Source organism: Hyperolius riggenbachi, chromosome 7 (genome assembly GCF_040937935.1).
Source record: "Hyperolius riggenbachi isolate aHypRig1 chromosome 7, aHypRig1.pri, whole genome shotgun sequence".
NCBI classification, from domain to species: domain Eukaryota; kingdom Metazoa; phylum Chordata; class Amphibia; order Anura; family Hyperoliidae; genus Hyperolius; species Hyperolius riggenbachi.
Genome location: NC_090652.1, coordinates 30,212,934 through 30,230,674, shown reverse-complemented (window position 1 = coordinate 30,230,674; position 17,741 = coordinate 30,212,934). Strand labels below are relative to the sequence as shown.

General features: G+C 45.5%; 1 protein-coding gene across 1 annotated transcript; it reads right to left on the bottom strand.

The window, feature by feature from the left end:
* Positions 1 to 8,264: 8,264 nt before the first annotated feature.
* On the bottom strand, positions 8,265 to 9,728 carry LOC137525961 (tripartite motif-containing protein 14-like). The gene has a single exon (XM_068247171.1). The coding sequence runs from the start codon at positions 9,726 to 9,728 to the stop codon at positions 8,265 to 8,267; it is 1,464 nt and encodes a 487-aa protein (XP_068103272.1).
* Positions 9,729 to 17,741: the final 8,013 nt, after the last annotated feature.

Below are 17,741 nucleotides of genomic sequence, written 5' to 3'. Positions count from 1 at the left end.
CAAAATGTAAACGCAGGGAAGAAATCCCCACTGTTTACATCATACGGCGCTGCAGCAAGCCGGCGGCGATCAGACCCCCCCATGAGGACATCCCCCTAGTGGGGAAAAAAGGGGGTAAGTCTGATCGCCCTGGCTCTATCCTGATCTGTGCTGCGGGCTGGAGAGTCCACACAGCACAGATCAGGACAGGCAAACCACCCCTGGTCCTTAAGTGGTTAAACATTGAGGCAGAAACGCCTCAGAAATCTAAAAAATGCTGCAGCCCCCGAGTTTGCGTTTGTGGAAAAAACTAACCTCTCTGGTGTGCACCAGCCCATTCACTTTCATTAGCCAAGCGGTTTCCCCCTGCAGGCGTTTTAAAAAACGCTCCAGAACCGCTCTGGTGTGCACCAGTCCTACCAGTTGCTGGGCAGTCCTGCTGATTTCCTTGGCTGCAGTTCTGAATCACACGCCTGAAACAAGTATGCAGCAAATCCAGTCATACTTCAGTCAGAAACACCTGATCTGCTGCATGCTTGTTCAGGGGCTGTGGCTAAATGCATTAGAGGCAGAGGACCACCAGAACAGCCAGGCAATCTGCATAGTTTAAAAAGGAAACCAATATGGCAGCCTCCATATCCCTCTTGAGGTTCCCTATACATTTTCAAAACTTAAGGTGGCCTAACATGATACAATAAAATTATCCAATTTTACAGCAATTCGATAAAAATGATTGGCTGTAAGGAAAAATTTAAAGCTCTTTTTTTTTTTTTCATTTGGTTCGTGAAATCTGATCGAATCTCCCGTTTTTCTTTTTTTCATAATTGGGGAAAAATTGAACATAGGTGTGTGGTACATTGGTCAGATTTTTAAAATGTTACAATCAGTCAGAAAAAGAGAGCTCGAGGTTTTTTTTTTTTTTATTTTATGTAAAAATGTACGCAGCATTTCCCTCTGATCTTTATTTTCCACAAATCATGGGGCCCCCAGCAAGACTTTGATAGGGCTCCTGTAATGTTCACAACCCTTCCCTTGCGTTTATCTTACAAGGGTCAGAAAACAAGTGTGGCCATTAGGGGCGGGACTAAAGGGGAGGAGCTCCAGAGTTGTTTTGGGCGCCCCAACTACCAACCTTCCCTTCCTCTGATACAGGGGACTATACGTCAGTTCAGGTGCTTTGTGGCTACACTAGTTATGGGTGGGAATATCACGATGACCACACTTGTTTTATGACCCTTGTGAGATGGGCCCCTGGGCTGTGAAGGGTACCAAGGGGAGGCAAGGGAAGGTGTGTGACCATTGGGGGGGTCTATGAATTGTAGTTATACCACTGGAAGCCATCAGGCTCTTCACACCCATAACGTGTGTAGCCAAAAAAGACCTGATCTGGAGTATCACAGAGAAAGGGAAGGTTAGTGGAGATGCTGCTCCCCCTAGTTACACCCCTTTTCAGAATGACATCACTGAACAGTGGCGTAGCTAGAGAATATGGGGCCCCATTAGGGGCGTAACTAAAAATCACTGTGCCCCCCTGCAAAACTTTGGAAGCGGCCCCCTCCCCAACCCCCCCCCCCCCCCCCCGTCAGAGCGCCCCCTCATCTAAAAACAGCATCCTTTCTGGCATACATGAGTTATGGTTGCCTATGTTTTTTGGCTCGGGATATTGCTGATGTTACTTCTTTGGAATTATCTCTTCTTATTCCCTCTCTGTCCTCTTTTCTAACACTAAGCCAAGTGCACCCTACATATATAAATTAAGTACCCATGTTCCCCAGATAAGAGAATTCATCTGCTCTGAAATCTGAGTCACAGGGGCAGGCATAGCGTTGCAGCACAGTGGCAGGCATGGCGCCCTTGATGCTGTGGCGCCCATGGCAAGAGCCATGCCTGCACCCCTCTAGATACACCTCTGGTGGGAATTCAGGGTGTGGACATTCAGAGTGTGGGATTTCAGGGTGTGGGATTTCAGGATGCGGTAATTCAGGATGCGGGAATTGAGGGTGAGGAAATTCAGAGTGTGGCAATTCAGAGTGTGCGATTTCAGGGTGCGGGAATTCAGGATGCGGGAATTGAGGGTGAGGAAATTCAGAGTGTGGCAATTCAGAGTGTGGGATTTCAGGGTGCGGGAATTCAGAGTGTGGCAATTCAGAGTGTGGCAATTCAGAGTGTGGCAATTCAGAGTGTGGCAATTCAGAGTGTGGGAATACGCGCGCACGCGCTGAGAGGCAGAACCTTTATGACAAACAAGGAGAGATCAGCTGACCAGGTTGGTCAGCTGATCTCAAAGCAAGTGGCTATTGGCTGATCGCTGATGGGTGGCGCCGGAGAGCGCCGCGCTATATATAGTCACTGCTGGTCAGTTTCAGGTTGTCTGCCGTTGCGAACACTTACGTGGAAGCACTCAGACCTTAGTCAGATCCTACAGTGTGTTAGAACTAGGAGGACATGGGAATTCACACTGAGCCAGATTACTTCTGTTATCATTGTGTTATACTTCAGACTAGTTCCAGGGTGTCGAGACCACGGACCTCACACCCAAGATTAGGGACTTTGTGTTATTGTGTCATACTTCAGACTAGTTCCAGGGTGTCGAGACCACGGATCTCACACCCAAGATTAGGGACTTTGTGTTATCATTGTGTTATACTTCAGACTAGTTCCAGGGTGTCGAGACCACGGACCTCACACCCAAGACTAGGGATACTGTGTACCATCATATTATATTCCAGACTAGTTCCAGGGTGTAGAGACCACGGACCTCACACACAAGACTAGGCATTGTTTGATATCTGTTATGACCTATTGCTTTTCTGACTATCCCTCTGCTTTCTGATTCGGTACCTACGCATATTTGATTATCTGTTGCCAACCCTGCCTGCCTTTGGATAGTGAATCAGCCTTCTGTCTCTGTACCTTGTCTGTCCGTGTGTTGCCGACCTGGCTTGCCCGACCTGGAGAGCTATCTCTCTCCTTAAGAGATAGTCTCCAGACCTGCTAGTGACATCCACCTTTCAGGTGTCACTCACTCACTCACTGGTCTTTCCTAATTTCAGCCTGGGACTCCACCCCTTTGGAGGTCTCAGGCTGCTGGAAGGTTTTTGCACTTCACAGAAGGCAGTATCGCCCATACTGCCAAAGACCACCTGCTCCTCGGGTGGTCTTACTCAAAGTCATTACTGTTGCACCAAACACTCACATTATAAGGGTGTCCAGAGGTTAGTTATACTTAGATTATCGGTGATTCTGCAGATCATCAATAATCAGGTATAATCTGTATTCTTGGTGATACTGAAGATCACCAATAATCAGATTCTCTCTGTGTGCTGACACCGATCGTTACAGTGGGAATTCAGAGTGTGGGGATTCAGAGTGTGGGAATTCAGGATGTAGGAATTGAGGGTGAAGAAATTCAGCCTGGGGGATTTAAGGGTGTGGGAATTCAGAGTGTGGGAATTCAGAGTGTGGGAACTCAGGATGTGGTAATTCAGGACGCGGGAATTCAGAGTGTGGGAATTCAGAGTGTGGGAATTGAGGGTGAGGAAATTCAGAGTGTGGCAATTCAGGATGTAGGAATTGAGGATGAAGAAATTCAGGCAGGGGGATTTAAGGGTGTGGGAATTCAGAGTGTGGGAATTCAGAGTGTGGGAATTCAGAGTGTGGGAATTCAGAGTGTGGGAATTCAGAATTGAGGGTGAGGAAATTCAGGCTGGGGGATTTAAGAGTGTGGGAATTCAGGGTATGGGAATTCCGAGTGTGGGAATTCAGGGTATGGGAATTCCGAGTGTGGAAATTCAGGGTATGGGAATTCCGAGTGTGGAAATTCAGGGTATGGGAATTCCGAGTGTGGAAATTCAGGGTATGGGAATTCCGAGTGTGGGAATTCAGGGTATGGGAATTCCCAGTGTGGGAATTCAGCGTATGGGAATTCCCAGTGTGGGAATTCAGCGTATGGGAATTCCCAGTGTGGGAATTGAGGGTGAGGAAATTCAGGCTGGGGGATTTAAGGGTGTGGGAATTCAGAGTGTGGGAATTTAGAGTGTGGGAATTCAGGGTGTGGGTTTTAATGACTCTTTAATAGCAACTTCTTCACCTCTAATAATGGTGAGGAGATTCCTGTGCATTTTATTAGTAGATGTTATTAACTAACTACAGCCAACAATCCGTTATGCAGATGTTCATTGTTAATGTTTTTGCTTGAAGGTGTGTAGTCTTCCTAAATTGGCTAGGTATGTATGTTTATTATTATTCTAGGTTTATGAGAAAAATTGTTTAAGGCTTGGTACACACCATGTAATTTTTACTTCAGATCATACTTCCAATCGAGAAAATGATCGGATCGGGATAAAAAATATGCAGCCTACTGAATGCCAGCGACGAATCCAAAGCTGAAAATCAATCCCTTTCTCGATTGTAAGCAGATTGGACATGCTGTAAAATATCGATTGAAATACTGGCTATCAGTCCTTTCATTAGATTTTCAATCACTATCCAATCATAAATCTGATCAGAATCTTATTAAGTTGGATACATGTGTACGCTAGCTTTCTTCTGTATCCAATCAATGTCAAATCTGAATATCGATTTGATAACTGAATCTGAAGTGAGAATTGCATGGTGTGTACCAGACTTAAAGCGGATCTAAACGTCCTCTGTGCTCTGAAAGAAAAGCAACAGCATCATAACCTTTAAACATTTCCTTGTTACTGATACAAATCCTGCAATAAATCTGCAGTTTCTACTTCCTGATTCATGGAAGCAGACATATTGTTTACAGCCTGTGCTTTCATATGAGCTTATCTGCCATCTCTGCCATAGCAGTCATGTGACAAAGGGGAGAGATTAGATTACAATTTGTGATTAGACACAAATGATTGAATAGGCTAAACTCTCTAAATACATACAGGGTACATTTCTCTCTGTTTTCCTTCTATCCTGTGCAAGAGTTCAGGTCCACTTTAAAGAGAACCCGAGGTGGGGATATGGGGGGCAGGTGGGACACAGAGCCATGTTCTCTGCCTAATGACATGGCTCTGTGTCCCCCAACCGCTGCTCTCTGCCCCCCCCCCCCCCCCCCACCGCCATGCTATAGTCCCCCAAGTTTAGCGATAAGATTTGTCGCTAACTCACAGGTAAACAGAGGGGAGAGGATTTCCCTGTTTGAAACGCCCATCAGGGGCGTTCCTGCAGGGTTTCCTGAGATGCCATTGGACAGCTCTCTCCCCTGGCCACGCCTCCTGCCGCTCCCCCGCCTCAGCTGCATGCTGGATGCTGGATGAGAGACACACAGTCTCTCAGCGCAGAGTTGTGGCCCAGAGGTCATGCAAGTGAAAGTGGGCTATTGCAGCCCACGGGAGCGGCGGGCAGCGGTTTTTGCGGCTACCTGATCCGCTCACCTCTGCGGATCAGGTAGCCTACCTTATTTTATTTTAGCCCACCTTGGGCTCTGTTTAAGGCCACCTGCTCTGTTTAAGGCTAGATGTACCAGTCCATGAACATGGTCTTATTTACCCCTTGTGCTCCCGTTTTCAAAAAGGGACACTGTAGGGTGGTCGGGGGAAAAGGAGTTGAAGTTACCCAGGGCTTCTAATGGTCCCCCGCAGACATCCTGCGGCTGCGTTGCCATGTCCTCGCTCCCGCTGATGGCACCAGGAGTGTACTGCACAGGCACAGACCATACTGGTACTGCACAGTACGCTCCTGGTGCCATCGGCGGGAGCGAGGACACGGCAACGCAGGCGCAGTGCTTTTCAGACTTTAAAGTCAGAAATTCCAGAAGTGAACCGGAGGCGGGGCCGGAGCATTGGGGAGTGGCTGCACAGGCACAGGATGTCTGCGGGGGACCATTATAAGCCCCGGGTAACTTCAACTCATTTTCCCCCGACCCCCCCCCCCCCCCCTACAGTATCCCTTTAACTATTATGCCTGGTACACACCATGCAATTTCCCGTCAGACAGATGAGTCAAATAGATAATTTCCGACAAGTCCAATCTGATTTCCTGTTTTTCTGCTTGATTTTGTATAAAAATGATCAGAAAATCAATCAGAAAAAAAGATCGGAAATCAGATCGGCCCTGTCGGAAATGATCTGTTTGACCTTTCTGTCTGACGGGAAATTGCATGGTGTGTGCCAGGCATAAAGGAGTTAACATCTGTGCAATAGTGTTAAATACCCAGACTGTTGATTGGTATAAGTTACGGCAACTACAATATTCGCTGTCAAAAAAAGAGAAAGCTGTGTAGCCCAATAAAGCACTATTAACCAATTAAAGCAATATATGACAATTTTATTCAATAAGGTTCACTATAAACAATGATCAAATCATTTACAATATTCTCCTCGTCACTGAAGCAATATCTGATAAAATCACAGTATTATATTAATCACGCATCAGTGCTTCCCAATGAGAATCAATAAGATAAACATAAACTATCCCCTGGGGTGCTCATGATCTGAGCTACCACTAGTGAGAGAACCCAGGTTCTGTAAGTACTCTGTATATTAAAGGATACCCGAAGTGACATGTGACATGATGAGATAGACATGTGTATGTACAGTGCCTAGCACACAAATAACTATGCTGTGTTCCTTTTGTTCTTTCTCTGCCTGAAAGAGTTAAATATCAGGTATGTAAGTGGCTGACTCAGTCCTGACTCCAGACAGGAAGTGACTACAGTGTGACCCTCACTGATAAGACATTCCAACTATAAAACATTCTCCTAGCAGAAAATGGCTTCTGAGAGCAGGCAAGAGATAAAAAGGCCCAGAAACACAATTGCTAACTTCCAGCTAGAGCAATATCCTGCCTCTATCTGGCCAGCAGACGCTTGTCAGCCAATCAGGTGTACTGTCATACACCCTTTGCCTGCTGTACCAAATCTAGCAAGAATTACATAAATTAGCATTCAGGTGGGAGGCTTCGGTTGGACGCAATCGTGAATTGCATCGTTTACAGGGATGCCCCGTGTAGGCACATCTCCCACACGGTCCCCTCCCTAACCACTCACCTGTCAACCGCATCCTAGAAGCTGCAAAAAAGAAATGTATGTTTGTGAAGAGATAAAAAGGGTCAATAGTTCATAGATTTTAGCTCTGGCATACTTGAATGTGTCATTGAGCAAAAACAATAAAACAGTTAAAACTTAAAAAGTAGATTTAAACATAAAATAAAACTGTGGAATATCTTAAAAAGTCATTTTTAGGAGAAGGAAGATAGATTGTTTATTTAATTTGTTTATTTTCGCTTCGGGTGTCCTTCAAAGTGCATACGTGTTATGATGGCAATACAACAACATACCAATAATGCTAGACCAATGAATCAATCAAAAGTGGAAATACAAAAATAATTAAATCGCAGTTACACTTTACAGGCAGTTTTGGACATTCTTAGCTGGTTGCAGATTGAAATGTAAAGATATTACAAAACAACCTGTGCAGATACACTCTAAGATACAGCGACAACATAAAAAGTTATACAAAGTATGGAATTTCACTTTAAAAGACAACTGAAGTGAGAGGTATGTGGAGGCTGCCATATTTATTTCCTTTAAAACAATACCAGTTGCCTGGCTGTCCCGCTGATCCTCTGCCTGTAATACTGAACAAGCATAGGCAAATCAGGTGTTTCTGACATTATTGTCAGATCTGGCAAGATTATCTGCATGCTTGTTTCTGTTGTGATTCAGACACTACTGCATCCAAATAGATCAGCAGGACTGCCAGGCAACTGGTATTATGGCCACCTCCATATCCCTCTCACTTCAGTTGTCCTTTAAATGAAGAATATAAATAAAATTAAAAGTGCTCATTTTAAGCTGCTTTGTCTGATGACAATAAAGAAAAGATACCCTCCAGTTCATTATATATTGAATTCCACTAAACCTATTAATAATCACAAGGTACCTGACATAAAGAGGAACTGTACTGAAAATAATATAATAAATACATTTGCTTATTTTTTTACAATATTCATTTATAGATAATTTAGTCAGTAGTGTTTGCCCATTGTAATATCTTTCCTCGTTCTACTTTACATTCTGAAATTTATCACAGTCATCTTTAGTCCTGTTGGGTGCACCGCTGCAGAATGTTTTACTGTATGTTCCGAAGCCAGTAGAAATAATACCTGGTCTCCCAGAGGGCACTGGGAAGAGAACTCCGCGTATGTTAACAGTCTAGGCTGTGACATCACTGGAAGGGCATGGATACATAACAATACACTTTAATGTCATCATAGTTTTAATTAGGTATCATAATTCATGAAAGAACAGACTCCTCTTTAAGTTTCTAAATTCTGTTCAAGATTCTCACCCAAGCATCCTCATGAACAGTGAAAGCAGCATGAAGGGGTTCTTTGAAGGTTGCTTCAAAGGTGTGTAAGTGACTGATGGGGTTGCTGAGCTGGTAGAAGGACAACTGTCCCACCTCATAGTCCAGATAGATCAGGAATTTCTGACAGGATGGTTCAACATCAATGAGGGTTTCTGTGTGGTTGTGTTTCATTGAGTAGATCTGTTGTGACTTTTGAAGACACCAGGACTTATCGTTCATCCCAAGGTAGGAGAATGTACTTTTTCTTTCTATGCTTGGATAAGTCATTCCGATCATCCAGTCCCCGGAGGATCCAGCTTGTACCTCCCAGGCAAGTCGTCTTGAGAACTTCTCAACGCTGAGGGCCTGAGAGCAATAAAACGTCTCCGGTCTTTCTTCTCGAAGCTGGTTTACTTTCGATTTACAGGAAGTTATCATGTCTCCCGCAACAAAAACAAAGTCCCCAGCAGTGTTCATGTCCAGAGAGATATTGGGGGTCTCAGCCAATGAGAAGTCTTTCCTCTGACTTAAGCTGTTCACAACAGCTTGCAGGTTCCTCTGCAGAGTCAAAGAAATGAGAACCTCGTCCAGATCCTGTAAATCACATCCCTTGGACTGTTTCCTTACGGTCTCCTGGTCGAGGCTAGCATCCGAGCTGCCACACTTTTGGGCCTGCATGACCGTTAACGGATCAGTTACTTTACAGAGCTTTTCCGCGTAAGTTATCTGTCCAGATAAGACCTTCAGCTTATTCTCCTGTTCTTGGATCTGTTTCATAATGTTTTCTATAAGCTTCTGCTCCTGATCTGAGACCTCCCTTAGGAACTTCTCCTGTAGGGCTTCAAGCTTCTCCTTGAGGTCCATAAATATGGCAGTTACATTGCAAGTTATCTCACTGGCTTTTCTGTGAACGTTGCTTGTCTGCTCCTGCAGCCTCAGGATTCTATTTTGAGTCCTTTCTTTCCTCAAATGGCGTTTCCTCAGAACATTTTCCAGTTTGTTCTTCTTCTTCTCAGAAGCTACAAATAAGGTGTCCACAAAGTGCCCCTTATGTTCTCCAGCAAGAAAGCAAGCTGAACATATGATAGAGGCATCGTTGGAGCAATAGTAGCTCAGGGGGTCTCCGTGGATGGGGCATTTTCTTCTAGAGAGCGAAGACGTTGGTTCAATTAAGATGTGGTCGGGTGAATCTACATGCACCCGTAGGTGTTTCTGGCATAGAGAGGCGTCACAAGTCACACACGTCTTCTCAGCAGGTTCAGAAGAGTGGATGCAGTAAGTGCAGGAAACCGGTTCTTGAAGGGAATCATCAAAGCCTTCACTAAAAGGGTAGTCCACAATTCCCTCCACGTCCTCCTCACCCTCGTTAGGTCCGTTTCTCAGAGATACGGTATCGAAGTAAGAATCCATATGGTTGGAGGATTTACCAGACGCCGTCATGCAACACAGCTGTGAAGAATGAAACAGGCTCTTTTCTGTTGCTATATATACACCTTGCTCTACCAGAGGCATTCAGGAAATTCTCAAGTGTGCAAACCCCTTGAACTTCCCCACTAAGAATTGTATTTTTTTTCTGAGGGTTATTGTGAGACTTATGTAAAAGTTACTGGAACTGGGCTGTTATACAGGTGCATCAGCATGAAGACAAAACAAAGCTAAGGTCAGACAAAGAGAGCAAACTGGTGTTCTGTCTAGTTGTTATACTTTGTTGAGTTCTACTACCCAGTCTAAACTGTTAGGGTCAATCAGGATGTCAAAATATTCTACTTTATTGGGTAGTACTACCAGGTAGGAGGGCTGGCTGGGACTAGTAGTGCTCTAATAAGGGTTGCTACTAGGAACTGTAGTGCCACCATACAGTTTGTTTATAGGAGGGCTGGCTGGGACTTGAAGTGCAGTAATAGGGGCTACTTTTTGCATATGTATGGTTCCAGTGGTGGTGATTTGGACGTAGGGATTAGCTGAGAAACAGCTCTCCCTGCACTAGGCAATGTAGGGGTATATAGCAATATATTTCCCTATTTCTCTACTGATGTATCCATTTGAACACATAATTTGGGGTCCTAGTTACAGTGATTTGACAAGAAATCCCTCCTGCACTGGTATAGCCGTAATTAAAATTACAGTCTATGGCAGAACCCAAGTCAGACGCTACACTGTCATCAAACAAGTGACAGCGCTCCAGGATGCAAACAGAATCGAAATCCAACAGTGGCATGCAGAGCCCCACAGGGGCTAAATACATGCCTTGAATGCAAATCAGATGCATCCTTGGGAGCACATCTGGCTATACTAGGGAGAAACTACCTATGGCCGCGATGGAAGTGGGTCGGGGGGTACAGTGATGGAAGGGGTCGGGGGTTGCTCAGGAGGGCCCCAAGTTACTTTTGCCCCCGGGCCCCACTGGATCTAGGACCGACCCTGTGAATGCAGCTAGCCAAAAAGTATACTTATGTCAATTTTGCACAGCAGGAGAAATTGGCAGCGGTTTCAGTATAAATAATATGTGCACAAATTTTTCCCTGTTTTTATCGTTAGAGTAGCGGTAAGTCTTCCTCCTGAGGGCCCGTCATCGTCGTGGGGAAGTCTAGTAGGGAATAATTCGTGCACATACTGTATTATTTATACTGAAGCTAACGCCCTCCTTTGCTGTACTTGTACTTTGAATGCATGTTGTGTAAAATTGTCCATATTGTGGAGCTCTGCACATCTTTGCGAATAGCTAATTCGGGGACAGCCTCTGTCTGAAAGCGCTGCCGATTTCTCCTACTGTACAAAATAGACGCTACACTGTGCAATGCAGGCGCCGAGATGACCTGACTTGTATTTTTCCCCTAAGAGGCTTCTGTAGTGTGCTGCTCGTGCCCCATAACTGTGTCCATGACCCCCAGTCCTGGCTGGGACTTGTAGTGCAGTAATGCTACACTCTGCTCCAATAAGGGCTTGTTCACACCTAGTGTGTTTTGTGGTTTTTTTTAACGCCGGCGATTAAAAAAAAAACGCCCTAAAATCGATTGTGCAATGAATCCTTATATCTGAGCGGTTCGTCTGCTTTCCGCTCAGCAAAGCGTTGCATGTACCATTTTTAGGGCGTTTTTGCTACAATGGAAGGTATAGGAAAAGCGCAATGCAGCGATTGCGTTCACGTTTAAGAATAAATACATTGTATTTATTATTTTCCGGGTCAAAGAGTTCACTTCCTGACTTGTGTCAGGAAGTGAAAAAACAAATCGCTCTGCAAAAGCGCTTTGAAAAGCGCTTTACAAGAAATCGTAGCACGCAGGTAAGCGCCGAGAGGGGGAAAAAAAATCACTCACAAAATCACAAAACGCTGGCCTCAGCAAATTGCGATTTTAGATTGGAACAAAGCCTAAGTGCAGATTAACAAGTCATGGAGGGATATGAAGTAATTTGCTAGAGATTGAACTGCGCGTGTGCAGAATGGCTATGCACCAGCGCACAACAGTCAGTATGACAGTTCGAGAAGGGGATAGTTTTGACTGGACTCCAGCATAAGAAAAGTGTGAAGTACTTTACTTAAAGAGAATCTGTAACGACAAAACGTCCCCTGGGGGGTACTCACCTCGGATGGGGGAAGCCTCAGGATCCTAATGAGGCTTCCCACGCCGTCTGCCGTCCCTCGGGGGTCTCGCGGTAGCCCTCCGTACAGCGGTGACGTAATATTTACCTTCCTGGCTCCTGCGCAGGCGCTCTGGCGGCTGTCGGCTCCGAAGGAGGCGGAAATACCCGATCGCCGTCGGGTCTAGAGCGGACCCGACTGAGATCGGGTATTTCCGCCTCCTTCGGAGCGAAAGCAGCCACAGCGCCCCCGCTGGAGCCAGCAAAGGTAAATATTAAATCTACAGTCGGGCCTGTCGCCGGCTGTTCAGAGGGCTGCAGCGAGACCTCCGTGGGACAGAGGACGGCGTGGGAAGCCTCATTAGGATCCGGAGGCTTCCCCCACCCAAGGTGAGTACCCCCCAGGGGACGTTTTTGATGTTACAGAGTCTCTTTAAAGAGAACCTGTACTGGGTAAAATTATTTAAAATAAACACAAGAGGTAACTTCAAATGAACATTGCATAGTTACCTTGCCATCAGTTCCTCTCAGAAGCTCACCATTTTCTTCTGACAATAATCCCTTCCAGTTCTGACAATATTTTGTCAGATCTAAAATATATCAGTTGCTGTCAGTTATATATCAGTTGCTGTCAGTTATACCTGAGAGGAAAACTGATGTACCAGGTAATGTCCATGTTCCCCTATGGCTCAAGAGGACGATGTTACAGTTTAACTGTGTGCTGACCAGAAAGCTGTTATGGGGTAATGGCCATTTTCAAAATGGAGGACGGAAAATTCCCTTGATCACAGTGAACAAACAGGACGCGGGACAGGAGAAAGACACTGAGGAGAAGACTACATGGGAGGTAAGTATGACTTGTGTATGCTTATTTTGACTTTTAATGTTCAGTTCAGGTTTTCTTTAAGGATGTAAGCAGAGGTGAGTTGCTAATTAGAATTTATGGTCACTTCCTGTTTATGTTAATCCTTTCAGAAAGGTCTAATGCCTCCCTTGTACAAGGAAAGAAGTAATAAGGAAGCAGTACGGTGGCGTAGTGGTTAGCGCTCTTGCCTTGTGTGGGTTTCCTCGGGGCACTCCGGTTTCCTCCAACATCCCAAAAACATACAGATAAGTTAATTGGCTTCCCCCTAAACTGGCCCTAGATTGCGATACATACACTACACAGTACATACAAAGACATATGACAATAGTAGGGATTAGATTGTGAGCCCCTCTGAGGGACAGTCAAAGTGACAAGAAAAATATTCTCTGGACAGCGCTGAGGAAGATGCCGGCACTATAATAAATGATAATGCGGTGACTGTTCCCAGCAGGCTAAACATGATAACTGTTCTGTGAAAAGGGCTGATGTGACCAGCAAGATGGCCTCTCCCATGCAGGCAATAAAACAGACAGCTGAAGTCAGCTATGGCAGGCCTTCTCAATCTGTGGTACGCTTCCCACTGGTGGTACCTTGCTGTTGGCCAGGTGGTACACATCAGGTTTGCCTGCCACTTTATTTCCCGCCTGCCACTTGTCCTGGTCCCGTACTGCCTCCACAAAGTTCAGCTCCCCCTCGACCACTCCTGGCTGTGCTGTCCTGCAGCCTACTTCAGACCTCAGTGAAGAGACAGCCAGGTGAACATTGCACAGTGATAGAGCATATACAGGAAGTGACATCACTGCTCACTTCCTGTATTTGAAGTATACGCGCCATCACTGGACACTGTTCGCCTGGCTGTCTCTTCACTGCGACCGTGTTACCGCCGATATGAGGTCTGAACCAGAGCTGGGACAAGGTCCTCGAGCACCCAAGGCTGAGACACCAAAGTGCGCCCCTCCATCCCTCCCACCCCAACCGTCACACACTGATTGCTATTAGACTAAGAGGGCCACAGGGCCCACAATGTCCCCAACACCTTAATATCTAGTTATCTGGCTTGCAGTCACTGCTATGTATCCCCTTTTTTTATTTCTTTCTGCTTCATACACAATTAGGAATGACAGCTGAATGAATTGTGCGCCCCCTCCTACACTGCGCCCTGAGGCTGGAGCCTCTCTAGCCTATGCCTTGGCCCGGCCCTGGTCTGAACTATCCAGCAGGGCAGCACAGCGAGCTGCACTTTGTGGTGAGTCACTGCTCAGCTCTCTGGCAGCTGGGGGAGGCAGGGCCAGGCCGAGGCATAGGCTGGAGAGGCTCCAGCCTCAGGGCGCAGTGTAGGAGGGGCGCACAATTCATTCAGCTGTCATTCCTAATTGTATTTGAAGCAGAAATAAATAAGAAAAGGGGATACATGGCAGTGACTGTAAGCCAGATAACTAGAAATTAAAGGGATACTGTACGGGGGTCGCAGGAAAATGAGTTGAATTTACCCGGGGCTTCTAATGGTCCCCCACAAATGTCCTGTGCCCGCGCAGCCGCTCACCGATGCTCCGGCCCGCCTCCGGTTCACTTCTGGAATTTCAGACTTTAAAGTCTGAAATCCACTGCGCCTGCATTGCCGTGTCCACGCTCCCACTGACATCACCAGGAGTGTTTAGCACAAGCCCAGTATGGTCTGTGCCTGCGCAGTACGCTCCTGGTGACATCAGCAGGAGCGAGGACACGGCAACGCAGGCGCAGTGGTTTTCAGACTTAAAAGTCTGAAATTCCAGAGGTGAACCGGAGGCGGGGCCGGAGCATCGGTGAGCGGCTGGGCGGGCACAGGACATCTGTTGGGGACCATTAGAAGCCCCGGGTGAGTTCAACTCATTTTCCCCCAACCCCCCTACAGTATCCCTTTAAGGTGTTGGGGAGGTTGTGGGGCTTCTTAGTCTAATAGCAATCAGTGTGTGACGGCTGGGGTGGAGGGATGGAGGGGCGCACTTTGGTGTCTCAGCCTTGGGTGCTGGAGGACCTTGTCCCAGCTCTGGGGGGAGGCTACCTATATTGAAGCAGAAGGGGGGATGGAGGAACTGGAAAGGCTACCTATAGTAACAATCTGCCTACAGATTGCCAATAATTGCAATCTGTAGGCTAGAAATCTAATTGTAATCCTTTTCCCCACCAGTGCTTCCTTCTATTCCCCTCCCATATGCCCCCCAGAAGCCCATGTGAAGTAGCCCTTGACAGTTTCCAAGCATTCACTACTATTGCTTTTAATTAGTTAAAGGACTACTGTAGGGGGGTCGGAGGAAAATGAGTTGAAGTTACTCGGGGCTTCTAATGGTCCCCCGCAGACATCTTGTGCCCGCACAGCCACTCCCCAATGCTCTGGCCCCGCCTCCGGCTCACTTATGGAATTTCAGACTTTAAGGTCTGAAAACCACTGCGCCTGCGTTGCCATGTCCTCGCTTCCCCTGATGTCACCAGGAGCGCACGGGTGCAGACACAGACCATACTGGGTAACTTCAACTCCTTTTCCCCTGACCCCCTACAGTGTCCCTTTAAAATATTAATTTGGTGTTGTTTATATAGGATTATCATTTTCTAAAACTCTAACGCAGGGGTGCTCATTGTGTAGATTGCGATCTACCGGTAGATCATGAAGGACTTCATGGTAGATCCCAACTGCACTACATTTTCAATTCTGTATATACAATTGTGCTCCTAAAATTGTACATGGCTAGATCATTTTGCCTTGATCATTTTTTAAAGTAGCTCACAAGCGTAAAAAGTGTTGGCATCTCTGCTCTAATGTACCACTGGTTAACCATTTTGGTCTTTTGGACGTTACTGTCACGTTCAAGAGGCTGCTGCCGCGTGCTCCCGTGCCCCCGTCCGTTAGCCAGGAGATCAATAAATGGGAACACAGTTCCCATTCATTGATCTGAGTCTCCGTTAGAAAGACCAACAGCTTCTATGAGAAGCCACAGTCTTTCTGAACAACAACAAAAAAACCATGTTCTCCCTATACTTCCTGTAAGCGAAAGTGCTCGCTTACGGGATGGAATTTAAAACAAATGACTGTGGCCATCTTGTGCCCAAATAGTAAAACTACATGTACATACATTTTTTTTCACACAAACACAATATATTACATTTAAAATTAACTGTTTACCTCCCACACCCAAATAATACCCAAATACAATTTTTTACTAAAAAGAATTTTTAAAAAATTTCAATAAAAAAAAAAACATAAATAGTTACCTAAGGGTCTGAACTTTTTTAATATGCATGTCAAGAGGGTATTTTACTAATATTTTGTAAATTACAAGTTTGTAAATTGTGATGGACACAAAACTGAAAAAATGCACCTTTATTTCCAAATAAATATTGGCGCCATACATTGTGATAGGGACATCATTTAAATGGTGTAATAACGGGGACAAATGAGCAAATACAATATGTGGGTTTTAATTATGGTATCATGTATTATTTTAAAGCTATAATGTTTTTTTCTTAATATTCCTGTTAAAATGCATTTAGAAAAAAATAATTCTTAGCAAAATGTACCACCCAAAGAAAGCCTAATTGGTGGCGGAAAACATAAGATATAGATCAATTAATTGTGATAATTAGTGATAAAGTTATTGGCGAATGAATGGGAGGTGAAAATTGCTTGGATGCATCAGGTGAAAAACGACCAAAGGCTGAAGTGGTTAAGAAACCAGGTACGGCATGCTTCAGTCTAATACTTTTCTGGAATTTCCACCAAGCGGCACCACACAATTCACAGCCGCATAGACGCAAGACTGCGTGTGCACAGCAAAAAGTGAGAGTGAGGGCTGGTGCACACCAGAGCGGTTCTGAAGCGTTTTTTAAAATGCTTGCAGGGAGAAAACCGCTTGGCTAATGAAAGTGAATGGGTTGCTGCACAGCAGAGCGGTTAGTTTTTTCCAGAAACACAAACTCGGGGGCTGCAGCATTTTTTGGATTTCTGAGGCGTTTCTGCCTCAATGTTAAAGAATAGGAAAGTGGAAAACCGCTCTGAAAAACGCTAGATCAGAGCGGTTTTCCAGGCGTTTTTGTTACAGTAGCTGTTCAGTAACAGCTTTACTGTAACAATATATGAAATCTGCTACACAAAAACGCTTCAGACAACGCTAGGCATGTTTATAAAACATGCCTAGAATCGCTCTGAAACCTTCCTCAAAAACCACTAGCGGTTTGCGGATCTGCTAGAGGTTTTTGGTGTGCACTGGGCCTAACTAAGCACTGGTCCACAAGCACTTTCTTTCAGTGCACTTGTGTACTTTGCAGCTGGGGCAACTCTTGTTAAAAAGCGCGTGGGATTTCACCCAACGCATCTCTCACAGTGCTTTTCATTGGCGACGTGTGCATTGGTTTGCGATTTATCCAGACGCAATACGCGCATGTTTAAAAAACGGATCCCCAGCCGCATAAAATCACAAAACATGTACAATGCCCATAGACCGTTAACAGGTGCCGGCAGTCTGTGGTGCGCGTGTGCAACTTCCGGGGGCTGCGGAGAGACAAGGACCAGTTACGGGAAACAGGAGGGACCCCGACGACAACGTGCCGCATCAAGACACTCAAGAAGAGGTAATCTAACTTCATTCAGTATTTTTGCCCCAATACAGGGGTACCTTAACAACCAGCACCAGGGAATTAGTCTTTAGATTGTGGGAACATGGATTAAAAAAACTTTTGAAGGAGGTTGGAGTGATATGTCCATATTTACCCCATTAGAGGAATATTCCCCTTACTTCACAGATGGGGACATAGGACAGCAATAAAATCCAAGAAGAGGTCCTCCTAACCCATTTCCAAATGATAGGTTTCCTTGGAGGCGGGATTGTTAGGAAAAAAAAGGTTTATATTTACTGTAATCTACATCTTCCACCAGACCCTTCAGTTTCTGCTTATTATCAGTTTCTGCTTATTATACTAGCTAGAGACCTGAACCTGAGATGAAAGCCATCTCAGGTTCTATACTTACCTGGGCCTTG

What these genes read in the sequence shown, in the direction of transcription:
- LOC137525961 (XM_068247171.1), bottom strand. Translation starts at nt 9,728, where the DNA reads ATGACGGCGTCTGGTAAATCCTCCAACCATATGGATTCTTACTTCGAT.